At 40.8% G+C, this 14432-nt stretch overlaps 1 protein-coding gene across 1 annotated transcript; it reads left to right on the top strand.

Annotated features, from left to right (window-relative positions):
• Positions 1 to 357: 357 nt before the first annotated feature.
• On the top strand, positions 358 to 14178 carry XRCC6 (X-ray repair cross complementing 6). The gene is made up of 12 exons (XM_062587186.1): positions 358 to 570; positions 704 to 819; positions 1391 to 1529; positions 2989 to 3243; positions 4021 to 4204; positions 5526 to 5712; positions 7057 to 7225; positions 8360 to 8521; positions 9608 to 9737; positions 10980 to 11080; positions 11988 to 12101; positions 12903 to 14178. The coding sequence occupies exons 1-12, from the start codon at positions 486 to 488 to the stop codon at positions 13100 to 13102; spliced, it is 1842 nt and encodes a 613-aa protein (XP_062443170.1). The 5' UTR covers positions 358 to 485; the 3' UTR covers positions 13103 to 14178.
• The last annotated feature ends 254 nt before the right edge of the window (positions 14179 to 14432 follow it).

Below are 14432 nucleotides of genomic sequence, written 5' to 3'. Positions count from 1 at the left end.
CGCGGCCGTTCGGAGAGGGGGGCGGGGCTTCGCCGCGGAGGAGGAGCTAGCGGTCGGTGGGCGGGGGCGAGGGAAATCCTTCTGTCGTTGGCTGGCGCTCAGCGCCTCTTCCGGCTCGCGGGCCGAGCAGGGCGGGCGGATTTGCAGCCTTGTTCCTCTTCCGCAACCAATCCACGCCGAGGAGGGGCGCGGCTTCCCGCGGGAGGGGCAGGGCGCGGCGCTCTTCCCCTCTCCCCATTGGCTGGAGTTCCCGCGGGAGGCGGATCCCTCTGATGAGTGACAGGTGGCGGCGCGTTGCGCGTGGCCGCGGCCGTTGGGAGAGCCGCGAGCGCCGGTGAGGGCGCGCGCACGGCGGCGGCGGCTTGCGCGGCCGCTGCGGGCACGGGCAGGCCCTCTCCCTCGGCCGGCGGTTCCGCGGGCGCTGTCCTGTCCCCGCCGCCGAGGGCCGACGAGCGTCACCGTGACGGCCGGCGGCGCTCGGAGCCATGTCGGACTGGGTGTCCTACTACCGGAGTGAGGGGGCGGAGGAGGGGGACGACGACGAGCAGGAGGAGGGGACTGAGGCGGTCGGTAAGGCTCCCCTCGCCCCGAGGGCCCCCTCCCCCGCCTCCCACGGGGGTTTTGCTGCGCTTGGTGCTCGCCGGGCTCGGCGAAGAAGGTGGGAGGAGTCAGCGGTTAAACCTGGTTTTCCCCCTTTCCGTAGCGGACTACAAGTACGCAGGTCGGGACAGCTTGATTTTCCTAGTTGATGCCTCCAAGGCCATGTTTGAGTCGTACGAGGACGAGGAAGCATTCACTCCCTTTGACATGACTATGCAGGTAAGCTTCGTCAGAGAGCTGCAGATCTGTGACACTGAGTGATCTATAACTTCTGAGTTGAAGATCTTTTCAGGACCTCGAGGTGTTTTACAAACCCTCTCCAGATCGCTGTATCTGCACCACTACAGATACAGCTGGTTCATTGCCTATCTTTTTGCCATACCTGTTGGTGTAAAATCACTGTGAAACCCAAGTGACAGATTTCTGAATGACTGTGGATTTGGAAAGATCCATTGGATGCTGGGATGTTCCAGACTTTGGTTTGGGGAATTTGTATAGAGTGAGTGATAAATTCATGCTAAGGATAGCAAGTCTAAGAAATACATATTTTTTTCTTGACCTTGCTCATAGAAGGGGAATGATAACGAAAAGCACATAAGATTGTATAAGTGAGGAAAAACCTCACTGACAAACAAGAACCCAAATTCTATCTCCTGGTGAAATATAGCTTAGAGTAATTATTACAGTTCTTGATATTGCTTCTATAAACTGTTACGTGCCAAAGACAAAACTTCTGTACCATTTTGCATCTAATTTTCTTTGTATTTTGACCTGTGTGCATTCTTTCCAGTGCATCCGGAATGTGTACACCAGCAAAATTATTAGTAGTGACAGGGACCTGCTAAGTGTTGTGTTCTATGGCACAGAAAAGAACAAGAATTCTGCAGACTTCAAGCATGTTTATGTTCTTCAGGAGTTGGACAATCCAGGTAAAAGTCAGTGAAGTGATACAAAGGTTTATGTAGAAGATGGGGAAAGGAAATCTGTGTAATACCCTTGTTAGTGGATGGCCTCTCTGAAAAGAGAACTGTCAGAATAACAGAAATGTTCCTGTTTCAGGGATTTTTTTTTTTCTGTTAGATCTGGAAACTTAGTGGAAGCTTATCATTTTCTGCTATAGTTGGTTCAGATCTTTTTCCTCTGTCTTTAACATGGTGATTCACCTGCTATCTGTTAAAGCTAAGAGGATTTCAATAGAACTCTTGAAAGCCCATCAGGTCTCTGCTACACTTCTAAACAATGTATGTACGTGCTAAGGCACCGCAGATTTCAGCTGAAAGCAAACATGCTAACTGTTTACGGTGTTTTGACTGTTAATCTCATAAAAAGATTTACAGTTCATGAGTTTACCTCCTCCTTTTTCTTAAGATTACCTAGCATGTGTGTGTTACGAGAGTTTAAATAGCTGAACTGGAAAAGGTAGCAGTAGTAGCATGTTAGGAGTGACAACTTCCCTGTCAGCTGAGAGTATTGTGGGATAATTTTGTCTACTAGCTTTTAATAGCTACCTATATCTCTGAGGAGGTTTTATTTAATTTTCTTAGCTTGGAGGTACAGGCTAGCATTCTTGCTGTCATACTTTAGCAAAGCTTGGAGTTCTCTCGTAAGAAGTGTAGCTTCAGAATTGCTTACAACTGAGACCTGATGAGACTGCCCGTGAATCTTTTCTGCCAGCAGGTACCTTAGGCTCCTTACTTGTCCTTCCTCCCTTTCCTTTTCTGCTTGCCATTTTCCTCACATTAGAGGCGGTAGTTTGCCATGCTGATAAACACACTGCAGGTGAAAGGTGGGTGCTATTAAAAAGGAAGAAAATGGTATATTTATTGCCACAGAATTTTAAAAGAGCCATTTTGCTGTGCTCCATCAGATGATCTATGGTCTCAATCTGGCCTTCAGGCTGATGCCATCTGGCTTGTGAGTGAAGGAGCAGGAGCAGTTCTCCACCTTTTCAACATGCTGTGGAGGTGCAGAATGTATTTCAGCCTCCTATCCTTTCTCTGGCAGGGCAGCAGTCTGCCAGCCTTCTGGAGTGAGTGGGATCACTGCCTTTCTGGGGAACAAACTGCAGTTTCAACTCAGAGAGCCTGTGACACTCAATTCCATGCCTGTTTCCTTCCCCAACAGAAAGTGCCTCATATTGATGCCAGGGCACTTTGAATCCTTTTGCCTTTATTAGATACTTTTAACTGGCAGCCAGCTTGCAATATTGAAAATGTAAGGCTATCCTAAACAATTTTCTCAGCCAAGTGTTGGGAGGGCACTTCTACAAAGATGCTAGGGGAGGTTAGTCAGGCATCAGCTGCAGGGGACTGTCAGTGCTTGTTTGAAAGAGTTTGTAATAGTTCCTTTAGTATTTCTGATGCATGCAAATGCTGTTACTCTCTTTAGGTGCAAAGCGTATTCTAGAACTGGACAAATACAGAGGAGACCAAGGACAAATACTTTTCCGGGAGACCTTTGGCCACAATACTGACTATTCACTGGGTGAAGCACTCTGGGCCTGCTCTAATCTCTTCAGTGATGTTCGAGTGAGAATGAGCCACAAAAGGATCATGCTGTTCACCAATGAGGATAATCCTCATGCCAATGATAGCGCTAAAGCCAAGCTGGCCAGAACCAGAGCTGGCGATCTGAGAGACACAGGTCATTAATTTTCCCTTTTAACTTAGGCCTGGAATTTAAGGCAGAGTAAAAGTGATGTATCCTTGCTATGGCTGTTAGCTGTGCTGCAGTTTCCTGATGAAAAAAGAATGTGAAATGATCAGAACTGAGTAATATTTATGAAGCTTTCTAAATGAGAAAAATCTGATATCCAAGTCTAAATTACAAAATCTGATACCTAGTCTGGTATGCAACAACTAACTACTACTTTTTAAGGCCTTTTTTTCTTTTTCCGTAGCAAAAATCAGGATTTGTGAGGGCCATGGAAAACAAACTCTAGTTTATTTCATTGTCCCACCATTTTCCAGGAAGGGAATAACAAACTAAATCAACACAAAAGGAAAAACAGCAACCTGAGCTCAGAACCAGAGAGAAAATGCTGCATTACTTAAAATACGCAGTTGAGACAACTGGGAAAGGGGATTTTCTGACTATTTTTGCTTCCCTCTATGCCAGAGATGCAGTTGTGTTTTATAGGAGCTTGTCAGACCTATTTCATGCACAATATTTCCCAGCTTCTTAATTAGAAGGGAACTTTCTCTGTACTATGTTGTTTTGACTGAAGATGAAGAAGGTCTTCTGCCCCTTTTGCTGAAAAACTATCGCATCCAGTGCAGATTTGGTTTAGACTCACCTCTAAACTAGATCAAGCTGCTCAGGGCAATTTGGAGCTTGCTCTTGCTCAAATTCTTTGCATAGATAGAGAAATATAAGAGTGCTGAGGAACATGCTTATATCTATCCTTTACTTTGTTTCTAGGTATCATCCTTGACTTGATGCACTTGAAGAAGCCTGGAGGGTTTGATATCTCCTTGTTCTACAGGGACATCATTAACATAGCAGAGGATGAGGACCTTGGGATCCAACCTCATGAGTCAGAGAAACTGGAACATCTCATGAAGAAAGTACGAGCCAAGGAGACAAAGAAACGCGCTTTAGTCAGGTATGTGCCTAGGTCTGACACTTTATTCCATGTAGGCACCTGATGTAATTTTAAAGCTGCATCTTGCCTCCTTCTTCTGGAAGGATTGTTCTGTAAAGGCATTGGTACTTTCATTCCTCAGTTTTACTTGGTGGTGGACTGCAGCCTCCTTTTTTTCCCCTGTATGAGATCTCCTGTATTGATCTTGGCTAGAAATTATTCTGGGGAAAAAAACATACCATCACCAAAGTAAAACATCTACCAAAAACCTGCAGCTCATAATCACAGATGTTTTGTTTATAACAAAGTTGTATTTAAGTTTGTTTTGTTTTGTTTTGTTTTTTGTTTTTCTTTTGTTAGGGGGGAAAAAAGAAAAAGCATTCCAGTGTGGCTGACAGGGTTTTTGACCTATTATTAACTAGTCATATGTAGCCAGTCTGGGCATTTGTTATTGTGCTAATAGATTCATACAGCCTTCATATTTATTATCTCCAGCTGAAAGATTAGAGATACTTACAGAGAGATTAAAGAGATCTTGACAAAGAGGACAGAAATTTTCTTTGGAATCACCTTCTTTCTATTGTTTTGATTTTAACAAGCAAGTTCATAGCAGAATGATTTGGGAGCATAGTACGTGAATGAACTTCACTACCTAGTGTTTTTTTTTTTCTTTTCTCAATATATATTAAAAAATTCCCACTTTGAGTTGTTGTCACTGATGTTCTTGCTGCTCCTTACAGTTTTATTTTCCTCTTCTGGGAAAGTTCCTCAAGCTTTCTAATTCTTGAGAAGGAAAAATTCTGTATCAGTAATATCTTTTAGAAGAGAGGAAATAACATTCACAGTAATTGACTGTTCAGCTCTCAGAACTTAAAGATTGCCTCCAATTTTAAACTCTATTCTTCCTCTAAATTTTTCTCTAACTTCTGAAGCTTCTAAGTTTTTTCTTGGTATTATTTGTTTTGATTGGACACTTTTTGGACAATTTTACCTTCTGCTTGAACAGCCGTGTGAATTAAGAAGCCACATTTGCATTAAGCACAAGTAGGTACATAATGGTCAACTTGTCCTGTGTTCTGCCTGAAGATAACTACTTTTCAATGTAAAAAAGGATAGAAAAAATAGAGAAAATCATTTCTGTTTATGACCAGGACTAACAGTATTCCAAAAATGCTTTTATATGAGTGAGATTATGAAGCAAATAATAGTACCTTTTCAGAGATACACGTGGTTTTGGGGGGCAGAATAGGAGATCTGAGAAAAAAAGTTATTTGAGGAAATTACTTTCTTTTAAAACATTATATTTCAGAGTCTCATGTCTGTATCTGCTTTTTCTGTACAGGTTAAATCTGTATCTGAGCAAAGATCTGTCTCTTAGTGTTGGTGTGTACAGCCTCCTTCAAAAAGCTTATAAACCGTATCCAGTGAAGCTTTATCGGGAAACTAATGAGCCAATTAAAACAAAGACAAGAATGTTTAATGGGAAAACAGGCAGCCTGCTTCTGCCTAGTGATACAAAAAGGGCTCAGGTAGTGTATTCATTATGTCTCTGTTTTTTTCTATCACTGATTTTTGCAGAGGGAGAGCAGGGAGTGATAAGCATCTTACTGCTTTTCTTGTCTTTTACTTTCATGATCAGTTGCAGAAGTATTTGCAACTGCATGCCCCTAGAATAGTTTGGTTGCTTTTTAAGCTAAGCAGGAGAGTGGGTTTTTTTCTTGGGTGAGACCTTGTGCTGTTGGTGCTGGTGCGATCTTTTGAATCACTAGAAACAAATTTTGACCATTTTATTACTATTACTGTAACCTTTTGCTGTTTACTGTAAAGGTACAAGTGTGAATCACAGGGGTTTTCTTAGATTCTTTTCCAGACATCAACAAAAAAGCATATTAGCTCTATCTTTGTTATTTGGTTCCTTGCTTTCCCTTCTTGCTTGGTAGTTTGGCTGATACAGAATGATTGATTGTCATACCCTGTTCAGGCACAGCCTTGTTTCAAAGCAGGTTATGCAGTTGCTAGATATATTGTCACAAGCAAACTTTGTGTGTCCTTCCATGCCTGCTGACATGCTTCTGTAGAAGCAGGTTAGGAGACACAGACAAGTCAAATAGGACCTCTGGAGGTGTCTGGTCCAACCTTAGCTCAGAGCAAGACTCACCTCTAAACTAGATCAAGCTGCTCAAGGCCTGTTCTGGCCAGCTCTGAGTAACTCCAAGGATGAGATGCTGCAGCCATCCTGTGCCAAATCTTAACCACTATCTTGGGAAAACAAGAAATGTTTTCCTCATTTCCAGTCCGATTTTTTCTTGAGACAGTGGTTACAGACTGCGACTTGTCCTTTCACTGTACACTAATGGGGAGAGTTTTATCTTCCTCTACTTTGGTGGTACCTTTTCCCCAATTCCTCTACACCCAAGCTTTGCTACTAGGTATGGAGACCTGGGAGGCCTGATAGCAGATCTTGTCAGTAAAGTCCAAGGTAAAGAAGGCATTTAGTACTTCAACCTTTTCTGTTTATCACTAAGTTGCCTGCCTTATAGGAATGATTTCATATTTTTCCTGCTCTTCTTTTTGCTGATGAGGCACCTTTAGAAATCATTTCTGTTGCTCTTCACATTCCTTGGCAGTCATTTTCTCTTAGAGTTCCACCAGGTGTGAGAAATGCTGTGGCTTTTTAATATGTGAGTACTGTGAGTGCAGTAGGTTCTGAAAAAAATCAGATGGAGGAAGAAAGTGGGCTGAAAATGGGAATCTTTCTCCTTATTCTCAGTGTCCTTCCACTGTATTTTAGTAGAACAGATTTTATTGTTTCTAATGCTATTTTTGATCAAATTCTATCCCTATGCTCAGCATTATTGTCTACTCTGCTTTAGATGTATGGAAACCGTCAGATTGTGCTGGAGAAAGAGGAAACAGAAGAATTAAAACGTTTTGAGTCACCAGGCTTGGTTCTGATTGGCTTCAAACCGCTTTCAATGCTAAAACAGCATCACTATATCAGACCTTCCCAGTTCATCTATCCTGAGGAGGCCCTAGTAAAGGGTAAGCAAAGACAGGAACAGAAGATTCAGAAGTTTCACCACTTTGTATTATGGTAACCAGCTAATTCATAGTGTGATCAAGTAGAGATCACTGAGGCATCTTTGTCTGTTTTAAAAACTTATTAATGTTAAAAAGCATAGGTTTAACTGTTATGGCCTCTCCCAGTGTGGTTAATTCTTATTTTCTTCAGTAGCAGAAGTGCTAATCCTGCTTCATGCTTCATCCATCATGACAGACAGCTAATCAAACTAAACAGATGTGGCCCTGAAATACTTGGTTTAGTCTTTTATAAATATAACTAATTTTTAAAACTGAAGGATCCTAGTACCAATAAGGTGAAGATGGTAAAAATATTGTAATTTCTTAGTCCATAAACCCTAGAGCAGAAATGCATTGCTAAGGAAGTGTGATGGAATTAATAGCATCTTAATGGCTTGTTTTAATGACAGTGGTAGCGAGAAGGAGAAGACATTAAGGACTGCTTTTTCTCCCTTTTTTTTTTGTGTGTATACACAAGTCTGCTAATCTGGAAATATAGTATTAACCCATCCCGAGCTGCATTATCAAGAAAAACCTCTATCTCATAAAGAGAGTAAAGAGGAATAAAGAGAGTAGGGAGAGGTGACTAGATCCCTTGCATTATCTGACTGAAGAAGCACCTTTACCCTGTTTTTTCCAGCTTAGCAAATTCCTGAATCAAATGTGTTATTCGTACATGAGTCTTTTCCTGACCAACCTATCTGATCAAATTTAAAGCAAATATGCATAGACCTGGAGGGAAGAATATTTTATCCTGAATCCTTAGTGTGTAACTTCTGCAGTAGGTCCTATGATGTGCTGCTGCTGCTACTATTATGTCCCACCAAACTAGAGAGAGGCTTTGTATGTACCCATTTCCAGTTCTCAGTCTTACTTCATTTCTCAGATGCTGGTGATTTCAGTTCTTTTACCAGAAGTCTCACTGATCTGATCAGGAGAGGCTCATTTTCAGAGGCTCCCTCTTCCCAAAGCTGCTTTTTACCTCTGCAACATTGTAAGCATTTCAAAGAAGTCACTGGCATTGAATCTGTAATACCTAGAGTTATATTCCTGAGCAAAGCTCTTAATCTGACTAATGCAGGCTTTACTTTGCAGGGAGTACAACGCTTTTTAATGCCTTATTGATTAAGTGCTTGGAGAGAGAAGTGTTGGCACTCTGCAGATACACTCCCCGCCGGAACACTCCCCCTCGCTTTGTGGCACTGGTTCCCCAGGAGGAAGAGCTGGATGAACAAAAAGTGCAGATAGCCCCTCCAGGTATGGCAAGAGATGCTGCCTTTCCTTGTGCTCTTGGAAGCAGTCAGCAAAATAGCCTCCTGTACTGCATGGAAATATTCTTTTTGCTGCCTTAAAAGCTGGGGAGAGTGCTTTCCAACATCCCTTTTCTTCAGTTTTCACGTTGTAAGTATCTGATGTTGAAGAGGCTGCTGAGAGATCCTTGGCTGTAGTTCCTGCTTGAAATCTTTGATGGCTTACGTGGAATAAATACATCTAACTGGAAGAATGCGTGGTGATGTCTACAGTGATGCATTTGTGAGGCAAGGCTGGTGCTGGCAGTGTTGTGACACTGTGCAGCTATCTTAATACAGCTGAAAGAATGCTAAAGTAGATGTTCTGCTATCTGTTTTTAAAGCCTCAGTTGCATCAGTGCTTTCTCAGGTGTAACGTGGCTACAGTGCTTTCTCTGCCTCTTACCTTTTTTTCTAGCATATTCAAGTAACTGACCTAAAAATGAAGAACCTTTTTTCAGTTGTCTGACTGGGCACGCACACCCTTTCCTGAATTTTATTGTGTCTTTGGATACTTTTTAAAGCTTTAAATAAATAATTTCACAAATTGAGCCTTGTACCTTATCAGGAAGCAAAGGTATCTCTAGCTCTTTTGCGTTTTCTTTCTTCTAGAACTGGAACATTCCCTGCTGGGAGAATGAAAAGTACAGGAATAACACTGCTTTTGTACAGCATACGGCATTTCAGAAATAACATACAGGCTTTTATTTTATATTTAAACAAATTGTTTTCAAGCTCATTTCCAGTGAGAAATAGGGAAGATGGACAAGTTAATTTCCTGCATAAAAAGCAAGTCACGAGTTTCCAACTTTTGGCTCTGCATTTAGTTTGATTCTCATTCAAACAATGATGCTGGCTGTTTGCATTTTGATTGGGATTGAGTGCCATGTTGTAGGTAGTAGGAGATATTACTGGTTGGTGTTGTTTACAACAAAATAGCTGGATAGTTTGGTAGTCATAGGACCTGCCTAATCAGCACCTTAGGCTTTCCTAAAAAATGTTTTGAGAATGTGGTTCTACATAACTGTTCTCTTGGTCTCTTTTTTCTGTGTAGGTTTCCACCTCATTTTCCTACCATATGCAGATGACAAACGGAAAGTCGATTTTACAGAAAAGGTGCCAGCCAATCGAGAACAGGTGGACAAAATGAAGGAAATCATTCAAAAACTAAGGTTCAAATACAGGTAAATGGAGATAAATAGAGTAGCGGCAGAGGGGGGAAGAAGAGAAGCACAACACTATTGCACAGTATGTTTGCTGTGTTATGGACATTCTTCAACTATGATGTGCACAAGATGAGATTTTGAAGCACTGGGTGGTTATATAGGATAACTTGTAATGTTGTTGGGATCTTCCTTGTAACTACTAATCTAGTAGGCTCTCTGGTTTCCTTTAGCGTGTCCACAGTAAATGTTTTAGAAAGCCATGGTTAGAAATATGTAGGTTGTGAAACTATTAGTGGCCCATACTCAGCATCCAGGCCAGGCACCTTAAAGGTTATGGTGATAGTAGTTGTCTGTAAGACTTTGAACTGGTCTTTAGATTTGATCTTCAGGGCTTTGTTCCTCAGTATGGCCGAACCTCTCTGTATAGATGTTGTTTAAATATCACACAATGCATGAATTTTAAATCTGGATAAACTTAGGAAGTCTTGCTTACTCCATATCATAATGTGCTGTCTTGCATCTAGAACTTACATGTAAGCTTCTACTTGTATACTTCGAGTGTGGGAGAGCCCCTTGTCTCCAGAACACAAATGGCTACTTGTGTGCATACAAAAAAGTTTATTCTCCTTGACCTGAAGCCTCACCACTGCAAACACAGGCGTCAAATGCATTTGATGGGGAAACTGTCAGAGGTGATGATTTGCATAAACAAATTGCTTCCCTTTGCAATAGCCTTGTCTAAACATTATTCTTAACCATTCTGAAATAACTATGCATCACACACCTCAGGGTGTTCTGGAATTCTCTATACAATTAGTCTTGTTCTTTAGGCTGTTTTAATTTGTTGCAGAGGTACTACACTTTATTGTGGTTATGAGAATCCATTTTGCAGATCACACCTGGATCTTTCGAGTACAACAGAAATAATAGTTAAACCCTTTCATCATAGCTAGGATAAATTTCATGAACTGTTTTTATAGGAGATTTGTTTTAGGTATATGGAAGGTAGCAAAACTGGTATTAATGCAGAATGCTGATATCTCCATTTGGCTCATGCAGTTTTCTAACGAAGTTGATGTGTGACAGGGTGGTGATTTGGCAGGTAAACTGAAAAGAGGAAAGGCAGTTCTTTTGCTGAGATTGATTATTTTGTGGGAAAGAGGGAAATATTTTATTTTGAAATACATTGGTGGCAGATTTTGTGCATCTTGCCTGTCTTCTTAGCAGGATGCATTGAAATTCTGGGGGGGTTCTTGACAGGACTGACAGCTTTGAGAACCCAGTTCTGCAGCAGCACTTCCGGAATCTGGAGGCTTTGGCACTGGATATGATGGAACCGGAACAAGCTGAGGATTTGACAAGTGAGATCTATTGGTGGATGCAAAGGGAGGTAGCATAGAGGATTCTTGAGTTTCTTCAAAGTCAAAGATGTGTTGCTACAAAAGCAAATACGTTTATTTTTTTTTTAATTATATGCAGTTCCAAGATGTAGAACTCTGAATTTGTCCATTCTGAAATACTTTACTCTCCAGTGCTGTAACTGTTAGGATAAAGGAAAAAAACTGTTCATTTTACCCTGCTAAATTATAATTTAATCATCTTTTTCTTTATGGTGATAAATTTTTTTTCTCAGAAATTCCTGTCCTCAAGAGCCACATTAATATTTCAGTCTGATAACTAGCAGAATTATTTATAGAATTCTGAGCTGAGAGAAAATGATGCCACTTTGTGGCTCTGAGAATTTCTGGTTACCTAATCCTGATGGGAGAGTTAGCTCTTACTACTCTTTAGTACTCCCGGAAAAGTGTTAAGAGTAACTAATGATCTCTTGTGAAGTAATACCTAACAGATAACCTAGGTCCCTGTTCTAGATATCATGCAAATGCATGACAGAAACAAGCTGTCCTTCGTCAAATTACTTGCAACCTGAAATAATGAACTGGCATATTTTAAGTGTCTGATGTTAGCTCTAGGTAGCAGCAAGACCGGTTATGAGATCTCCTATACCACTTTCCCTTTGTTAATTTAATTCTTTGTGTATATACTCCTCTTCAGATACATGAGCAAGTCCATTACACGTGAGTAATAGAAATTTCTCATCTTATCAAGAACTGTAAATTTCTTATTTGTGATTATCATAGCGTAGTTCTTTCCATTTTGCAGGCTTACAAGACATTTGTATGGTAACTGTTACATAAGCATGATTATACCTTGGTGACAAATGTTTAGACTCCATTTTTAAGAGGGCAAATCTTTCTCTCTTGCCAGTGCCAAAGGCTGAGGAGATGAGCCGCAGGCTGGGCAACCTGGTGGAAGAGTTTAAGCAGCTAGTTTATCCTCCTGACTATGATCCTGATAGGAGGGCTGTAAAGCGAAAACAAGGTGAGTAATGACACTGCAGGCAGGCAACCTGGTGTCTATACTCTTTGTTTTGAAGTTTATGCTTTTTCAGTCTGTCTTATAGTTTAAAGAAGCCACTTGTGCAGCAACTCTTCTACTCATCTCCACAGCAGAGTGGACTTATATCCAGTTGTGATTCTTAGGAATCACAGGGTACTGTGGTATCTGACTAGAGAATTGTTGGAATGAGGAACTGCATAGTTGCAACTTGGAGTGACATGAGAAGCCATGTGGGCAAATTATTTTAAACTTTTTTTTTCTTTTTGTCTAACTGTGCTTTTTATGACAGAGTAGTGAAGTCCTTAATGCTTTGAGTTTGTTTTCTGGATGAGGAAGCAGACTTGTATGTATGGACTGTTTAGCAAGTCTAGTTAGACATCTTTAGGACTAAATATTTAACCAGTGCTTAAGTACGTACATGGTTTGGGAGTTTATGAAAATCTTCATAAAGTGGGAATGTCAGTTAACTGAATTCCATATAGAGTAATTGCATTCTGCTGCCTAGATGAGAATCCCTTAAAAGTTTCACTTGTGAATGATCTTTCCATTAGAACACGGATTTGTACGCTTGAGTTTGAGATCACTCGCACCAATGACATCAGAGTAGTAAGTGACAGCTACTGTATAGAACAAGATACAGAAACTAGACCTGTGAGTGTGTAGGTAGTCATTAGTGTCATGTACTAATGGCCATTTACTGTGGGATGAGAAAAGTTGATATCTTCCTTTACATTAAGAAACTTTATAAAAATCTTAATGGTCCAAAATTTATCTTTCTAATAGGTGATGATGATGGTCAAACTGAGAAAAAACCCAAGACAGAAATCTCAAAAGATGAGTTGAGGAGTCATGTGCAGAAGGGCACTCTAGGCAAGCTCACGGTACCTACTCTGAAGGATGCATGCAGGCTTTGTGGGCTGAGAGGTGGTGGGAAGAAACAGGAGCTCCTGGATGTGTTAACTGAATACTTTAAGGACCACTAAGCAGGAAGAGAAGTCCATTGTTTGACTTCTATCTGCTTAAAGTTTTTGGTGTCTTATGTAGAAGCTGAGTCTGTTTAATCTTGCTGTAGAGGAGGAGAGGACTCAATGCTGCTGAATATAGCAGCAAAGAAACTTTGTACTCTTAGTTGTGAATACTCTCTGCAAGCTTGGATTCCATTCACAGTAGCCAAAGGCAAAATTAAATTCCCTGCCAACTCAGGTCGCTCACTGAAAATGAACACAGTTGAGCCTTCATGGTTTCTTAATAAAAATTTTTTTGTACTTCTTACTTTGCAACACTGGCTATAACATCTTTTTGCCATAAAGACAGCAAAAGTCATTTTAACAGGAGTAAGAAAACAGAATGATCTGTGTTAGTGGCACCACATTAATTCATACAACAGAAGGTAACAGAATTCTGCTGACAGAAGGTATAAATATGGTGTGTTACTGTGCTACTCTCCAAAACTGCCAATGGGTATCGCTACTTGTAATCAAATGGGGCTCTTTACCATCATCAGCATTATAAAGATCGTCAGCAGATCTTAAAGGAGAAAATCATTATTGCTAAGTGGTATCCAATCTGTTGTACAGAAAGCCAGCGCTTTGCAAAGGTGTTTAGTCCAATCTTCCATTTTTAAACAGTAACTGCAAAAGCTGGTTAAAAAAAAAAAAAAAAAAAAAAAAAAGTCGTGTTCCCTAGAGGGCTGCAAGCACTTATCCCAGTTAAATTACTGAGTTAGCATAGAGCTTTTCCACCTCTGTAGCAAAGGTGAGTCAGACTACTTAAAGCCTTCTATACTTTAACCTGTGCTTTAAGAATAGGAAATGGTAGAGAGCAGCTATTGCCTGTTACTTCTGGTGATTTTTTTTTTTTGAATCCTACTGATGTAGGCAGTATCCAAGGGTGTATATGTTTTGGTTTTTAAATTCCCAACCTGTCTTGCAGTGCAAGATGAATAAAATCAATATGTGCATAAAAAGTCCTTCTCCTTGCCACAGAAAGCAGTGCTAATTGTTTAGCTAAATTGTAATTTCCACTGAATGTGAGAATAAAGCAAGCATTTATTTTGGTATGCATGGTGGTTTTGTGTTCAGCATAGAGACTCCTGTGTCTGGCGCAAAAACAATTAGGCAACTTCTTGTAGAATTCAGTCATATGTTAAGGTCGTGCCCATGCTGTAGTCAGTGCAGTGCACACAAATGTATTGGAGCCAGTTGTGAATGCCCTCTTGGCACAGTGACCACTTTGACAGCACACTGCTTGCTTCCACCTGTTCAACTTCTTACAAGAGCAGCTAGCTCATATTGAGCACCACAAGTCTATTAC

The sequence above is a fragment of the Rhea pennata genome, chromosome 1, assembly GCF_028389875.1.
Source record: "Rhea pennata isolate bPtePen1 chromosome 1, bPtePen1.pri, whole genome shotgun sequence".
NCBI classification, from domain to species: Eukaryota; Metazoa; Chordata; class Aves; order Rheiformes; family Rheidae; genus Rhea; species Rhea pennata.
The sequence above is the reverse complement of the archived record's forward strand: the minus strand, read 5'-3'. Positions and strand labels throughout refer to the sequence as shown.